Raw genomic sequence first — 16,715 nt, forward strand, 5'->3', positions numbered from 1 at the left:
TATTTTGTGTTTCCATTTTTATTAATTGCAAGAAAATTTTTAAATTATCTTATTAATTTTTTCATTGACCCATTGGTTATCAGTGAAGCACACTATTTTCCATTAAATGAAAATGTTTAATTTCCATGTATTTGTGAACTTTCTGAAGTTCCTCCTTTTACTGATTTCTAGTTTTATGCCCTTGTGGTAAGAAAAGATACTTGACATAACTTTAATCTTCTTCAATTGTTAAGACTTATTTTATGTTCTAACATATATTGTGTCCTAAAGAATGTTCCATACGCAGTTGAGAAGAATGTGCATTCTATAGCTATTGCATGGAATGTTCTGTATGTCTGTTAAGCCTATTTGACTTAGAGTGTAGTTTAGGTCCATGTTTCCTTACTGATTTTCTATCTGGATGACTTATTCATTGCTGAAAGTGGGGCGTTTAAGTTCACCATTATTTCTGTACTGCAGTATCTCTCTCTCCAGATCTATTAATATTTGCATATATATATATATGTGTATATATATATATATGCACACACATATATATATGCAGGTGTTCTGATGTTGAGTGCACATATATTTATAATTGTTATATCCTTTTGCTGAATTGACCCCTTTATCATTATATAATGACTTCTTTGTTGTCTCTATTTATAATGTTTGACTTAAAGGTTATTTTATCTAAGTATAGCACCTCCTGATCTCTTTTGGTTTCCGTTTACATGAAATACCTTTTCTCATATCTTCATTTTCAGTCTATGTGTGACCTTACAGATAAATTGACTATGTTGTTGTGTCTTGTTTTTTAATCAATTCAGCCACCGTATCTATGCATTTTGATGAAAGAATTTGATCCATTCACATCCCAGATAAATGTTAATAGAAAAGAACTTGCTATTGCCATTTTACAGATTTCCTTTGTATCTTTCTTCCTGTCTCGATGTCTTCCTTTCTAAGTGATTTTCCCTTGTGACATGTTTGTATTCCTTGTCTTTTACTTTTTGTGTATCTACTGTAGGTTGTTGCTTCATGGTTACCAAGCGACTTGGAAAAAAACGTCTAATAGTTATAATAGGTTACTTTAAGCTAATAACAAATTTGATTACACACAAAAATTTTTCCCACTTTTACTCCATTCCTTCTTCTAAAGTTTGAGTTTTTGATATTACCTTGTTTTGTAGTGGATATTCCTTAACACATTATTGTAGTTATTTTTTAATAGTTTTGTTTTTTAGGCTTCATACTAAAGATATCCATGTTTTACGCATCACCATTAAAGTATTAAGATATTTTGAATTTGACTTTGTCTTTACTCTTAGCAGTTATTTGATGTTTGTACTTTAAGGTATTTATTGTTACTATGACAGGTGCAACGCTGGGTTAGGCCAGAAGCTTTGGGCAGATGTAACTGAACATGGAGCTGGGGCATGACAGAAGCTCAGGACCACGGAAGGCTACTTGCCATTGAAGGCTGACTGAAGCCCAGGGCCACTGAACTCAGCTTAGTGTTGTACAAAGCATAGATGAAGTCCACCACACAAGCCTGGAGTCTGTGGCTATGTTGTCCCACTGATGCCAGAGCAAGTCTAGAGGTTTAGTCTTGGGTACCAGCCTGGAATATGGGGCTCTGGGGTCTGCCTGGTGCTGGTTTTTACTGTAACAGGTCCAGTGCTGGAGTTGAAGGCAATGTCCTGTGCTCACTTCTCTCTCTTTCCCCCAGTGTGGATATATGAATAGTATCTCTCATCATGCTGTGCTCCCTGAGGTTGTGAAAGGGTGATGTGGGTAATTAAAACTAACCTTCTTACCCTGTTTAATGCATCTTTTAAAAATCATTGCCCTAGAACTAGGTACTGTGATCTCTCTTCTGGTTTTCTTAGCTCTTGTGGAGGTACTTTTGTGTTAATAGTTGTTAAAATAGATTTTTCTGTGGGGAGATGATTGCTAAAGAATCCTATTTTGCCATCTTGTCCCATCCTAACAACCTATCTTTATCTTAAGACCAGAGAAGCAAGTGTCAATCTTTTCCCTCCTTTTATTCTTGATCTTTCTTTGTTTTGTCCTAGGAGACTTCCACAGAGTCCAAAGAATGTCAATATGCATAATTTGAAAAAGAAATAAACTAGGTGATTTTAGGGATTTCTTCCATCTTTGAAAGCGTAGTGTTTTTGAACTGTTAAAAATTTTAAGGTTAAAAAAACCTTAAAAATTTGTCTTAAAAATATTGAAACAATAATATGAAATTATTTAAATAAATATGTTTTAGCTTTTTGCCTACAATTTTAACAGTCTCACCATCAGCGCCTTGGCTTTCTCATTAGAACCATTTGACTATATCTCAGAATTATAATGCAGACATACATTGCATATACTTGTAGGCTGAAGATGGGTCATGATAAACAGTTATAGATACACAGATATGTACACTCAGGCAAAAAGGTTTTCTCCAATTTCTTTAGCTGAGCCAGTAAATTTTAAAAACTTGTCTTTAGAGATCTGTGAGAAACAGTGAGAAGCTCATTGGATGAAACCATTTTTGCCAATTATTTTATCTTGTTTAGACCAACTTCACTTTACTTTCTATACCTAGCAAATAATATATATTTTATTTCCTATACCTTGCAAAACATTTATGTTTATTAAAGATGGCCAATTAAAAATAAAGGTTATTTATCTATTCAATGGGTTTCATTTGCAGATATTTCTCGTAGGAGACTGCAACCATTTTTAAATTGTTAGCTGCATAATGTTTCTCTTCTACTTGCCATTTTTCATTGAGTAAAGAGTTTGAGAAGGATGGACATGGAACAGTGAAAGGAGACCAGCTTTACCAGTCAGATCAGTTAAGTCTCCCGGGGAAAGTACCGGTGACAGATTGTCTTGTATCAAATTGGGCAGATTCAAGAACATCTCATCCTCAATTTCTGCAAATGTGTCTCATTTCCTGGGGAAAAATGTTGAATTATTTGTTGATCATACTTACACCTGTTAGTCTCTAAGTTTAATCCTAAATCTATATCTGCCTGAAATACTCTTATTTTGCCCTTAGGAAGCACTAAAATATTTTTAGCGGCTGCTTAAAAACAAAGCATTTGTAAAGGAAACAGATAATCAGAAGATATAGTGATAACATAAGCACAAGTTATTAATTTGTTAAATCACTATTTGACATTAGTCATTTCTTATATATTATCCAAAAGAACATGCATATAAATGTCTGTAAAAATTCTGTTTTTGTAGAGTGGGGAGTTGGGAAATGGAGTCTTGCTCTGCCGCCCAGGCTGGAGAAAAGTGGCATGAATATGGGCTTTGTAACAGGCAGATTTGGGTTTCAATAATGCAAAAAGCAGATGTTTAATAATATATGTTCAATTAATGAAAAAAATCAATCAATCAGTCAGTCATTTAATGAATCCTTGTTGTATTTCTTATAGGTTTAATTAATGAAAGAATCAATTAATCACTTAGTCAGTTGATGAATCCTAGTTCTGTTCCTTATAAATTATATAACATTGAGCAAATCATTGGAAAAATAAAACATAGAAAGGTTATTTATAAGACAGGAAATAGTTCACAGATTTGGAATGAAGACAAATGGCATGTTGTTTACATCTGAAAAAGTAGAGCATAATAATTGGTCAATAAACGTTCATGTCTTTTGTTTTTCTTGAAGACCTTTGGGCTCTTTGCAGCAATATGCTGTCATAGATCTGTCAAATAATATGCAGTTTACATAAGGGTACTTATTTATGCAATACCGTAGAACTAGGATTTCAGCCAGACAGAAGTACTCACACTATCTGAGACTTAGTCTGGAAAATAGCTTGCAGTTTATCAGACTCAGTACCCCAAAGTTACTTGGAGAATTTTAGGACTCCAAGTGTATACGCAGAAAGGCATTTCTTGAACATCTTGAATAAAACATAATTTGAAATGTTTTAAGTGCACCAATACCAGAAAATTCATGCAAGTAAAGATGACTTTTTCCATTGGATGGGCTTTCTTTTATGAAATAAGCATATATGTGCTGAACAAGTTTGAGTAATCATTTTTTCTGGATTTTGACATTTGTACTTCCTGTGTTTGACAAAATCAGATCAGTGTAGGAGGTTCGTAATGGCAGGTGATTTTTTTTTAAATAGGAAGAATAGAACACATTTTTCTCAGCATCTTGGTGTTTCATCTTTATTTCTCTACTTTCAACTATCTTTTGTGGCCAAACATGGTTCCCAATGTCCTTCTGCTTTCTCTCCTATTACATGGTAGCATTAAAAACATTGTTTTATTTATATATTTATTGCATTTTAGGTTTTGGGGTACATGTGAAGAACATGCAAGATTGTTGCATAGGTACCCACATGGCAGTGTTATTTGCTGCCTTCCTCACCATCACCTATATCTGGCATTTTCCCCCATGCTATCTCTCCCCAACTCCCCACTCCCACTGTCCCTCCCCTATTTCCCCCGACAGACCCTAGTGTGTGATAGTCCCCTCTCTGTGTCCATGTGTTCTCATTGTTCAACACCCACCTATGAGTGAGAACATGCAGTATTTGATTTTCTGTTCTTTGTCAGTTTGCTGTGAATGATAGTTTCCAGGTTCATCCATGTCCCTACAAAGGACACAAACTCATCATTTTGATGGCTGCATAGTATTCCATGGTGTGTATGTACCACATTTTTCCTGTCCAGTCTATCATTGATGGGCATTTGGGTTGGTTCCAGGTTTTTGCTATTGTAAACTGTGCTGCAATGAACATTCATGTGCATGTGTCCTTATAGTAGAATGATTTATAATCCTTTGGATATATACCCAGTAATGGGATTGCTGGGTCAAATGGAATTTCTATCTTTATGTCCTTGAGGAATCGCCACACTGTCTTCTCCAATGGTTGAACTAATTTACATTCCAACCAACAGTATAAAAGTGTTCCTATTTCTCCACATCTTCTCCAGCATCTATTGTCTCCAGATTTTTTAATGATCACCATTCTAACTGGTGTGAGATGGTATCTCAACATAGTTTTGATTTGCATTTCTCTAATGACCAGTGATGATGAGCATTTTTTCATCTGTTTGTTGGCCTCATGTATGTCTTCTTTTGTAAAATGTCTGTTCATATCCTTTGCCCACTTTTGAATGGGCTTGCTTTTTTTTTTTTTTTTTTTTTTTTTTAATCTGTTTTAGTTCTTTGTAGATTCTGGATATTAGCCCTTTGTCAGATGGGTAGACTGCAAACTTTTTCCCATTCTGTTGGTTGCCAATTTACTCTAATGACTGTTTCTTTTGCTGTGGAGTTTGATTAGGTCCCATTTGTCTATTTTGGCTTTTGTTGCTAATGCTTTGGTGTTTTGGTCATAAAGTCCTTGCCTATGCCTATGTTGAATGGTTTTGCCTAGATTTTCTTCTAGGGTTTTTATGGTGTTAGGTCTTCGGTTTAAGTCTTTAACCCATCTGGAGTTAATTTTAGTGTAAGGTGTTAGGAAGGGGTCCAGTTTCTGCTTTCTGCACATGGCTAGCCAGTTTTCTCAACACCATTTATTAAACAGGGAATCCTTTCCCCATTGCTTGTTTTTGTGAGGTTTGTCAAAGATCAGATGGTTGTAGATGTGTTGTGTTGCCTCCAAGGCCTCTGTTCTGTTTCACTGGTCTGTATCTGTTTTGGTACCAGTACCATGCTGTTTTGATTACTGTAGCCTTGTAGTATAGTTTGAAGTCTGGTAATGATATGCCTCCCTCATTGTTCCTTTTGCTTAGAATTGACTTGGCTATGTGGGTTCTCTTTTGGTTTCATATGAACTTTAAGGCTTTTTTTTCCAGTTGTGTGAAGAAGGTCATTGTAGCTTGATGGGGATAGCACTGAATCTGTAAATTACTTTGGGCAGTATGGCCATTTTCACGATATTGATTCTTCCTAACCATGAGCATGGAATGTTTCTCCATCTGTTTGTGTCTTCTCTTATTTCGTTGAGCAGTGGTTTGTAGTTCTCCTTGAAGAGGTCCTTTACGTTACTTGTTAGTTGTATTCCTAGGTATTTTATTCTCTTTGTAGCAATTTCATCAGTTCGTTCTTGATTTGGCTCTCTTTAAGTCTGTTATTGATGTATAGCAATGCTTGTGATTTTTGCACGTTGATTTTGTATCCTGAGACTTTGCTGAAGTTGCTTATCAGTTTCAGGAGATTTGGGGCTGAGACAATGGGGTCTTCTAGATATACAATCATGTTGTCTGCAAATAGACACAATTTGACTTCCTCCTTTACTATTTGAATATCCTTTATTTCTTTTTCTTGCCTGATTGACATTATTTATTTTTCTTTTTTATGTCAAATCCAATGTCCTGTTCTTGTTCTTTAAATCTTAAACTTTCTAGAAATTTTACTTCTATTGTATTTCTCTTCCTTCTTGAATCTTGGCTTTCAAAGTTCACCTGTATCTATACCTCTTAAATCTTCAGAAACTTTCACTCTGTTTTATCTTCCCTATTCAGATTCTTCAAAATAGTTTTCCTGCAATATTTTATGTTTACTTATCCTAGTGGATGTGTGGTGTGCTACCGAGAGCATAGGAAAGAACTAATTAATAACCTTGTTGCAGGGTGACTACCAGAAGAAAACTTTCAACTGTCAGCACTTCTCAGGAGTTATCTCAGATGAAGAGAGAGAGTTGCCTAGCCAAAGAGAATGCTTTCTTTCCGAGGCAGCTGCTTCCCATGGCTGATTGGTACAGAGCCCAGTCTCTACCACAATGTAAGATAGCTCTAAAAGGTCATACTGTCTTAGAGCATCCTGTAGGACTAGATGAAGCTCCCATTGAGACTGCTTTTTACCTTGACTTCTCCCTTTGCCAAATCTGTTGATCCCAAGCACATTCCATAGTAATCATCATGCTCAATAATCTTCATTTTAGAGCCTGCTTCCTTGAAACTCAATTTGTGACCGTCAACTTTTTTCTCTTGTATACTCCTTGTTAATATAATCTCTTACCTCAACTTGCATCAGATAACTCCCAACTCTTTCTTTTGCTCTGATCTCCTTTGTAATTCTCAGTACTTAATATAGTTTGGTTGTGTTCTCACACAACTCTCATCTTGAATTCCCACATGTTGTGATGGGGGGGGGACCCAGTCAGAAGTAAATGAATCATGGGGACAGGTCTTCTCTATGCTGTTCTTGTGATAGTGAATAAGTCTTATGAGATCTGATGGCTTTAAAAAGGGGAGTTTCCCTGACAAGCTCTCTTTCTCTTGTTTGCCACCATGTGAGATGTGCCTTTTTCCTTAGGCCATGATTGAGGGGCCTCCCTCACCACATAGAACTGTAAGTCCATTAAACCTCTTTCTTTTGTAAGTTGCCCAGTCTCAGGTATGTCTTTTTCAGCAGCAGGAAAATAAACTAATAAAGTAAATTGATGCCAGTAAAATGGGGCATTGCTGAAAAGATACCCCAAAATGTGGAAGCAACTTTGGAACTGAGTAACAAGCAGAGGTTGGAACAGTTTGGAGGGCTCAGAAGAAGACAGGAAAATGTGGGAAAGTTTGGAGCTTCCTAGAGACTTGTTGAATGGCTTTGACAAAAGTGCTGATAGTGATAAGAATAATAAGATCCAGGCTGAAGTGGTCTCAGATGGAGATGAGGAACTTGTTGAGAACTGGAGCAAAGGTTTTCCTGTTATGTTTTAGCAAAAAGACTGACAGCATTTTGCCCCTGCCCTAGAGATATGTGAATTTTTGAACTTGAGAGAGATTGATTTAGGGTATCTGGTGGAAGAAATTTCTAAGCAGCAAAGCATTCAAGATGTGGCTTGGGTGCTGTTAAAGGCATCTAATTTTATAAGGAGAGCAGAACATAAAAGTTTGGAAAATTTGCAGCTGGACAATGTCATAGAAATAGAAAAGAAATCCCATTTTCTGAGAAATTCAAGCTGGATGTGGAAATTTGCGTAAGTAACGAGGAGCCTAATGTTAATCCCAAGACAATAGGGAAAATGTCTCCAGGGTATGTCAGAGGTCTTCATGGCAGCCTTTCCCATCACAGATCCTGAGGCCCAGGAGGAAAAATGGTTTCATGGGCTGGGCCGAGAGTCTCTGTGTTGTAGTGCAGTCTAGGGACTTGGTGCTTTGTCCCAACCTCTCCAGCCACGTCTAAAATGGGCCAAGGTACAGCTCAGGGCATGGTTTCAGAGGGTGCAGGCCCTAAGCCTTGGCAGCTTCTACATGCTATTGAGCCTACAAGTACACAGAAGTCAAGAATTGAGGTTTGGGAACCTCTGCCTAGATTTCAGAGAATGTATAGAAACACCTGGATGTCCAGGCATACGTTTGCTGCAGTGGCGGGGCCCTTATGGAGAACCTTTGATAGGCCAGTGGGGAAGGGAAATGTGGGATTCAAGCCCCCACACAAAGTCCCTACTTGGGCACCATCTAGTGGAGCTGTGAGAAAAGGGCTACCATCCTCCAGACCCCAGAATGGAGGATTCATCAATAGCTTGCACTGTATACCTAGAAAAGCCACTGATGCTTGCTACCAGCCTGTGAAAGCAGTGGGAGAGAGGCTGTACCCTGTAAAGCCACAGAGACAGAGCTGCCCAAGACTATGGGAGCCCACCTCTTGCATCATTATGACCTGCATGTGAGATGTGGGGACAAAGGAGATTATTTTGGAGTTTTATGATTTGACTGCCCTGCTGGATTTTGGACTTGCATGGGGCCTGTAGCCCTTTCATTTTGGCCAATTTCTCCCATCTGGAATGGCTGTATTTACCTAATACCTGTACCCTGATTATATCTAGAAAGTAACTAACTTGCTTTTAATTTTACAGGCTCATAGGCAGAAGAGACTGGCCTTGTCTTAGATGAGATATTGGACTGTGGACTTTTGAGTTAATGCTGAAATGAGTTAAGGCTTTCGTGGACTGTTGGGAAGGCATGATTGGTTTTGAAATGTGAGGACACGAGATTTGGGAGGGGCCAGGGGAAAAATGACATGGTTTGTTTCTGTGTCCCCACCCAAATCTCATCTTGAAATCCCCTGTGTGGTGGGAGGGACTGGGTGGGGGCAGTAATTGAATCATAGGGGCAGATCTTTCCCATGCTTTTCTTGTGATAGAGAATAAGTCTCACAAGATCTCACGGTATTAAAAAGGGGAGTTTCCCTGCACAGGCTCTCTTTCTCTTGTCTACCACCATGTGAGGCAAACCTTTCACCTTCTGCCGTGATGATGAGGCCTCCCCAGCGACGTGGAACTGTAAGCCCATTAAACCTCCTTCTTTTGTAAATTGCCCAGTCTTGGGTATGTCTTTATCAGTAGCGTGAAAATGAACTACAGTACTTTTCACACTTATGTGTGATACATCTTTATGAAAGTGTCAGCTTGAATTCACCCTGATATCAAATATTCTCAACCTCTTACCCTATCATTATTTTGGTAACCTTTCTTCAAGTAAAAGACAAACATACAGCACCCGACATTTTTAGAATTGCACTTTTTCTCAGTTATATTCATTCTTAAACTAGGATTTAAAAGAAAGCCTTGAAGCTAGTAAGTCAAAACAGACTGCTTTTCTTACCATGTTTGGTAGTAAACAAGGGAACTGGGTATATTTGTGTTTGTTTGTTTGATTTCTCTTGTGGTGAAGGAGTTTCTGAGATTGTCTTAGCGATCAACTTTTAGCTGTTAATCAGGTTAGGTATATTCAAAATGCCACTATTTGAGTAAATGGCTTTATTTCATTTTTTTGAGCAAGCTATGATGTTATCCACATATTTGGAGTGGCATTTTAAAAAATGAAATAAAACACAGAAATACCTAGAAAAATATTGTGTGTGAACAAAAAGGTAACCCTGGCCAAAAAAAGGCTTTCCAAATCTTCAAAAGAGTCCATTCATTTAACAACAGCAATAATTTTAATTTATTGAAAGCTCATTGTGTATCAGCTCCTTCATATGGTTTATGTTATTTAGTTCTGTCAACAGCACAGGGATTTGTAATTATTATTATCATTTTTAAAGATGACTAATGCTAAGAAAGTTTAAATAACATTCCCAAGGTGACACAATTTATGAGTCATGAGTGAGACTCAAACTTTTTTTTTTTAGTATTAACTTGCTTTATTTATTTTCTTATTAGTTTTTTTGCCTTTTTAAAAATTGAGGTGCATTATACTTATAAAATTTACCATTTTCACCATTTCTAAGTGTAGAGTTCAGTGAAGATTCAAATTTGAATTTAATTCTCAAATTTGTGTTTCTAATCCCTATATTATCATACATTTAATCCAGAACATCAACTAAAAACTCAAATAGAACAAAATACGTGTCAGTTTTCACATAATAAAACCAAGGATGAATCAACTTTAGAAAATTATAAAAGTACTATGTTATTCTAGAAAATTCAAAGAATTGTATAAGTAGAAGATAAACATAGTCATCTTTATATAATACCAGTTATACAATTTCTCATGGAAAATTAATTTGCACACCTTTTTTCTTCCCTACAGCATTGAACTTTATTTTTTAAAAAATCCATTTGCCAAGTTCTGCTTTGGAGCCTGGAATATTAAACTGTCATCTCACAACCAAAAAAGGACAAGAGTAAAATGAAAATGGATCTCATCCCAAATAACTAAAAGTTTTTTTGGCATTGTTTAATATTTGGAAGAAAATAAGTGTGCTGTAATATAACAGAGCAGAAAGCTCCTCGCTGTCATGATTTGACTACTGCTTTTAACCCCAGAACTAAACAGAACAGACAAAACACATTTCCTACGGGCCACAGTGAAGTAATATTCAGTATTGCAGCACCATTTTTGGAGTCTAATACACTATCTTTAAATCTACTCTTTTTTATCAAAACTCCTAAGCAGGAGACCTCATTCAGTCTATTGACATCACAGTCATTGTTATTTAAAGAACATTTCTTTTGCATTGGTGGGCTCTAGGTCCCTGCTGTGTTGAAATTACAGAGTGAAATGTTCTTGAGGCCTATTCTATTTGGCAGATCAATGTTTTAAAAGAAATAATTCAGAGTAATGTTTCAAAAGATGGGATTTAGAGACTTGTAGTTGAATGCCATTTACATGGAACATACTGAGCCACCTGCTGCTGTAAAGAGACGTTTTTCCCACCGATTTGTAACTTTTCTTTTTAATTTAAAGAAATTGCTGCTGAGTAAGACTCTCTCTTGTCTTTCATGCCACATTTTCTTACCTTATTTTCTCCTTAGTTTGCATTTTAAGAGACATTTGCATGAGAACAAGTCCTCTTGATTTGAAGCTTTAGCTGCTTGAACTTCTGATGGATTGACTTCTAGTGATAATTATTGATGGAGAAGCTTCAAAAGGCAATACCCCATCCTTTGTCTTAGGCTCCATTCTCTTTATCTGATACATTCCTTGCTGTTAGCCTCAATGGCAGTCCTACCTTTAAATGACTCCAGAAAAGCCTCAGCTCCCTTTCCCCTTCTTTTGACCTTAAGTCGGTGGCCTCACCTTCTCCTGAAATGGTTAGCTTTTCACTTGGCAATGTTTGGCAGCATTCATTTTGCTGGCTCTTCCCAGTTATTGCTGCCTTCAGAAGTGCCTTCCTAGAAGGCCACTGGCTTCCCAGTGTGGCGGCAGTTTCATGTTTCCAGTGTCTAATGGCACCTGCTAACTTATAACCATTGTTGAAGAATTAACTTGTTTTTCTTGAGATGCTTCCTTGACCCTCCTAATCGGGCAGATGTCTTTGTTTGCACTACCATAGCGTCTTGTACTTCAACCGTCATAAGGTTTGTCACATGGCTGCAATTGCTTAGTTAAATTTCTGTAAACTCCATAGAAGTAAAGATTTGTTAGTTTTTTTCTTTAAAATCATAAACACTAAAATGGAAGTGATGTTGATTTTTCTACAACACCAGAGATTAAATAATTAATTTCCACTTACTAATTTAAACACTTTTTATAGAACTCTTAACCCATTTGTTTTTCCATTTCCACATGATAAAAGAAAAAAAAATCTGTAAATTTTACCTCTTGTTTATTTTTCTCTGTATGTGGTTGCTTACATGATACCAACCTAAAACTGTTTGGTACACAAAAAAGTTCAGTTCTATTGTTTTACATCACCACCAGTTTGCTCCATGAATACCTCATACAAAATTTTTCAAAGTATATAATTTGTAGAATTGAATAATTTTACTTCAATCCAAGACTAGCTCTTCCCTATAGAGCACTCTATTCTGTGTCCAAAAAATGTGTAAAAGGACAAAATGAACAACTTTGGTACCAATCAGAACTCCTGCCCTTAAGTTTAACTCCCTTCATTACTGTATGAGATGTTACACTTTGTACTGTATATGGCCCGGTAGGCCCTTCGACTTAAAGACCTGATTTAGCTCAACTATTAAATATGCCCCTAAGTCACATCTTCAAATAATACATTTCCCTTTTAGGAGACTTAGGAGAAGAGAGAACTTGTACTCTAGCAAGAGTTACATATACAGGAAAGCAGGGCAAGACCAAAGAGGTAGGTAAGTGTAGACCAGCACTTGAGATGCTTTAAAACTTCCAGAGCCTGTCTTCTTGAGCAGAAATGTTTTAGGGTGGAAGCCTTCAGGGCCTGAAAGGCAAAGGCTTCAAGCTGTTTTCTGCCCGGTCAAAGGGTTGATCACAGTTGGGAAGACATTTTCATTTTCAACCTCAAAATTGCTCTTTATTCCTGCAAAACAACATGGAAAGTGAAACTGGAAGCCAGCCAACACTTTGCTGGTTTTGCTTTGGGTGTGAATTTGTTCACATAGTTCTAAGTTCAGAACATAATGATATGCTCTAGAAATGCCATCGGGCATTGCTGGAGAATGTAATGTCACACTGAGGACCATTATTTCACAAAAGGACTGTTAGTTGCTAAAATGCAACCCAATACTATATACATGCATGTTTGTACGTGCATGTGTGTGTTTACATTACGTATATGTGAAAATACTCTAAATTTTTTTATTTAAAGAGGTGAAAAGATAGCATCTTAAACAGCCACAAAACTAGAAAGTTGAATTCCTTCACTTTTTTTAAGAGGCAGAATTGGAAGGACGAGCTGCTCAAAGCCATCTGGCCTGCCTTCGCAGCACTTGATCACGACCACAGCGGCGAAGCCTCCAAGTCCCAGCTCAAGATCCTTTCCCATAACCTGTGCACGGTGCTGAAGGTTCCTCATGAGCCAGTCGCCCTTGAAGAACACTTCAGGGATGATGATGATGAGGGGCCAGTGTCCAACCAGGGCTACATGCCTTATTAGTAACGAGTTCATTTTGGAAAAGGTCCAAGACAACTTTGACAAGATTGAATTCCATAGGATGTGTTGGACCCTCTGTGTCAAACAAAACCTCACAAAGAATCCTCTGCTCATTACAGAAGAAGATGCATTTAAAGTATGGGTTATTTTCAGCTTTTTATCTGAGGACAAGTATCCATTAATTATTGTGACAGAAGAGATCGAATACCTGCTTAAGAAGCTTACAGAAGCTATGGAAGGAGGTTGGCAGCAAGAACAATTTGAACATTATAAAGTCAACTTTGATGACAGTAAAGATGGCCTTTCTGGGTGGGAACTTATTGAGCTTATTGGAAATGGACAGTTTAGCAAAGGCATGGATCGGCAGACTGTGTCTATGGCAATTAATGAAGTCTTTAATGAACTTATATTAGATGCATTAAAACAGGGTTACATGATGACAAAAGGCCACAGATGGAAAAACTGGACTGAACTATGGTTTGTGCTAAAACCCAACATAATTTCTTACTATGTGAGTGAGGATCTGAATGATAAGAAAGGAGACATTCTCTTGGATGAAAATTGCTGTGTAGAGTCCTTGCCTGACAAAAATGGAAAGAAATGCCTTTTTCTCATAAAATGTTTTGATAAGACTTTTGAAATCAGTGCTTCAGATAAGAAGAAGAAACAGGAGTGGATTCAAGCCATTCATTCTACTATTCATCTGTTGAAGCTGGGCAGCCCTCCACCACACAAAGAAGCTTGACGGCATCGGAAAGAACTCCGGAAGATGCAACTGGCTGAACAAGAGGAACTGGAGCGGCAAATGAAGGAGCTCCAGACCGCCAACAAAAGCAAGCAGCTGGAGTTGGAGGCCATGCGGAAGAAACTGGAGGAGGCAGCATCTCGTGCAGCAGAAGAGGAAAAGAAACGCCTTCAGACTCAAGTGGAACTTCAGGCCAGGTTCAGCACAGAGCTGGAAAGAGAGAAGCTTATCAGACAGCAGATGGAAGAACAGGTGGCCCAAAAGTCCTCTGAACTGGAACAGTATTTACAGCGAGTACGGGAGCTGGAAGACATGTACCTAAGGCTCTTGCAAGAGGCTCTTGAGGATGAGAGACAGGCCCGGCAAGATGAGGAGACGGTGTGGAAGCTTCGGGCCAGGTTGTTGGAGGAAGAGTCTTCCAAGAGGGCTGAACTAGAAAAGTGGCACTTGGAGCAGCAGGCCATTCAGATGACTGAGGCAGAGAAGCAGGAGTTGGAGAATCAGTGTGTCCTGAAGGAGCAGGCTCTGTAGGAGGCCATGGAGCAGCTGGGGCAGCTGGAGTTGGAATGGAAACAAACACCTGAGCAGTACGAGGAAGTTAAAAAGAAGCTGGAGATGGCAACTAATAAGACAAAGAGCTGGAAGGACAAAGTGGCCCATCCTGAAGGATTAATTTGACTGATAGAACCAGGTTCAAAGAACCCTCACCTGATCACTAACTGGGGACCTGCAGCTTTCACTGAGGTGGAACTTGAAGAGAGAGAGAAGAACTGGAAGGAGAAGAAGACCACGGAATGACTGAGCTTGCTGGCAATCACATCAGTTATGTAGATACTACATGGCGGGAGAGCTTTATGCTAAAGACAAAAGAAACAGCTTTGGGGGCCGGGCGCGGTGGCTCACCCCTGTAATCCCAGCACTTCGGGAGGCCGAGGCGGGTGGATCACCTGAGGTCAGGAGTTCAAGACCAATCTGGCCAACCAGGTGAAATCCTGTCTCTACTAAAAATAGAAAAAAAAAAAAAATTAGCTGGGCGTGGTAGCAGGTGCCTATAATTCCAGCTACTTGGGAGGCTGAGGCAGGAGAATCACTTGAACACAGGAGGTGGAGGTTGCAGTGAGCCCAGATTATGCCACTGCACCCCAGCCTGGGTGAGAGTGAGACTCCATCTTAAAAAAAAATGGCTTTGCTGCTTTTAACTCTTCTTCCTTCTGTGCCTCTATAAGTGGGTCAATATCCTAAGGAAGCCTTCTTATTTATCTTTCTGCAAATAAGGGCTACCTGAAAAGGGGAAAAAAGTCAGTATTGTCAAGCTGTTTATTTACTCTTTCTTTGAAAACTACACCTTCTGAAAATTACCTTTTAGCCCTCTCAGATTCTTCCCCAAACGAGGCAGGGTGCAGGACAGTATAGTCAGCTCTGCAGAGTTTGGAGGGGCTCACTGCCACGGGGTAGTCAGAACCTCTGTGGACTGGGTGTTAGCTCTTTCCTTTGGCAACATGTTTCCTTCTCCGAGTATGTGCTGTTAAACTAGACTGGGCAGTTTGCTTTCCATTCCCCGATACTTGACATGGAATGCCTTTGACAGTTGGTGCTCTGACAGAGAAGTCACAGAGTCACTGCCATTTCCTGGTTGCCATTTTGGAATGTGATCCTGTTAGTAGGGGTTTTCTAGCTTCTACTAAGATGTTTATTTCTCTAACCATCATACACTTGACATGTTTCATTCCTGTCTCCTTTCCCCTCACCTTAAAGGAGACCACCCCTTTGCCCCATATTCTCAACCTAATTTTCTCTCGTACTCACTCTCTCTAGTCAATGATGTGCTACGAAGTATATGCCAGGCTGTGAGAGGATTATGCTGAGTAGTAGAAAGAAGCTAATTTGAAATAAAAGTTATTTGGGTAATTAAGAAAGCAAATTATATGCACATGGCCAATAGGAAGTTGACCGTTTGTCTGCTAGTTAGATTCAAAACACCATAAAGATGATAGCATGTCAATATATTAGCCTAGCCATGATGTTAGCCTTTGTTAGATGGGCAGCTTTTCTGCTTTTTCCCTTCCTCTGTGATGACAATGGAGGAAATATCCAATAGAAACAAGTTTAACAGGGAAATGAGGATCATAGTTTATATGTATCTGATTTCAAAGGAGTATTAAGGAAGGTTTTCATACATGACCTCTCTTTGGAATAAGAAGAACATTTATGAAATCAAGCCTTCCAACACTAGTTATAATTGAGAAGCAGCAGGAACTCCATGGATAGCAATCAAGCTTAAAATTGTAAATAAATGTGGGGATAATTCAGTTGTTGCAAAAAAAGTGGGGGCAGAATTCACTAGAATAAAGTCCTTTTCTCTTTACAAGTATTAAATGAGGACAGAGAACCTCAGGTTTTCTTATGCTAGTGCTTGCTAAGTGCATATTAAGAAAGCAATTCCAAATAGATGTATACATCTAGAGAGAGTGTTATTAGAGGTTTCAGTGTATGCATTTGGAAACTGGAATATAATCCCATAAATTATCACCTTTTATAACGAGAAAATATTTGCCAGTGAAGAAGTGGTCTTTAGGTCTTAAGACTTTTAGCGGTTTAATACAAATGTAACTTTATTCAATGATTTCTTGTAGTTACCTTTGTAAAGTTTACATCATTGTCTAAAATATTTTTGCATCATGTGCCTTTGAGATTTGACAGCTGATTTGG

General features: G+C 38.2%; 1 protein-coding gene across 1 annotated transcript in view; it reads left to right on the top strand.

The window, feature by feature from the left end:
• The window catches only part of LOC101033098 (switch-associated protein 70-like), a 28,337-nt gene extending 13,518 nt beyond the window's left edge, over positions 1-14,819 (top strand). The window contains 3 exon segments of the mRNA XM_074402347.1: positions 12,423-12,496; positions 13,043-13,261; positions 13,263-14,819. Coding sequence (XP_074258448.1) covers positions 12,423-12,496; positions 13,043-13,261; positions 13,263-14,804 — 1,835 coding nt within the window. The 3' untranslated portion in view covers positions 14,805-14,819.
• The last annotated feature ends 1,896 nt before the right edge of the window (positions 14,820-16,715 follow it).

This window comes from Saimiri boliviensis, chromosome 1 (genome assembly GCF_048565385.1).
Source record: "Saimiri boliviensis isolate mSaiBol1 chromosome 1, mSaiBol1.pri, whole genome shotgun sequence".
Taxonomy (NCBI): Eukaryota; Metazoa; Chordata; class Mammalia; order Primates; family Cebidae; genus Saimiri; species Saimiri boliviensis.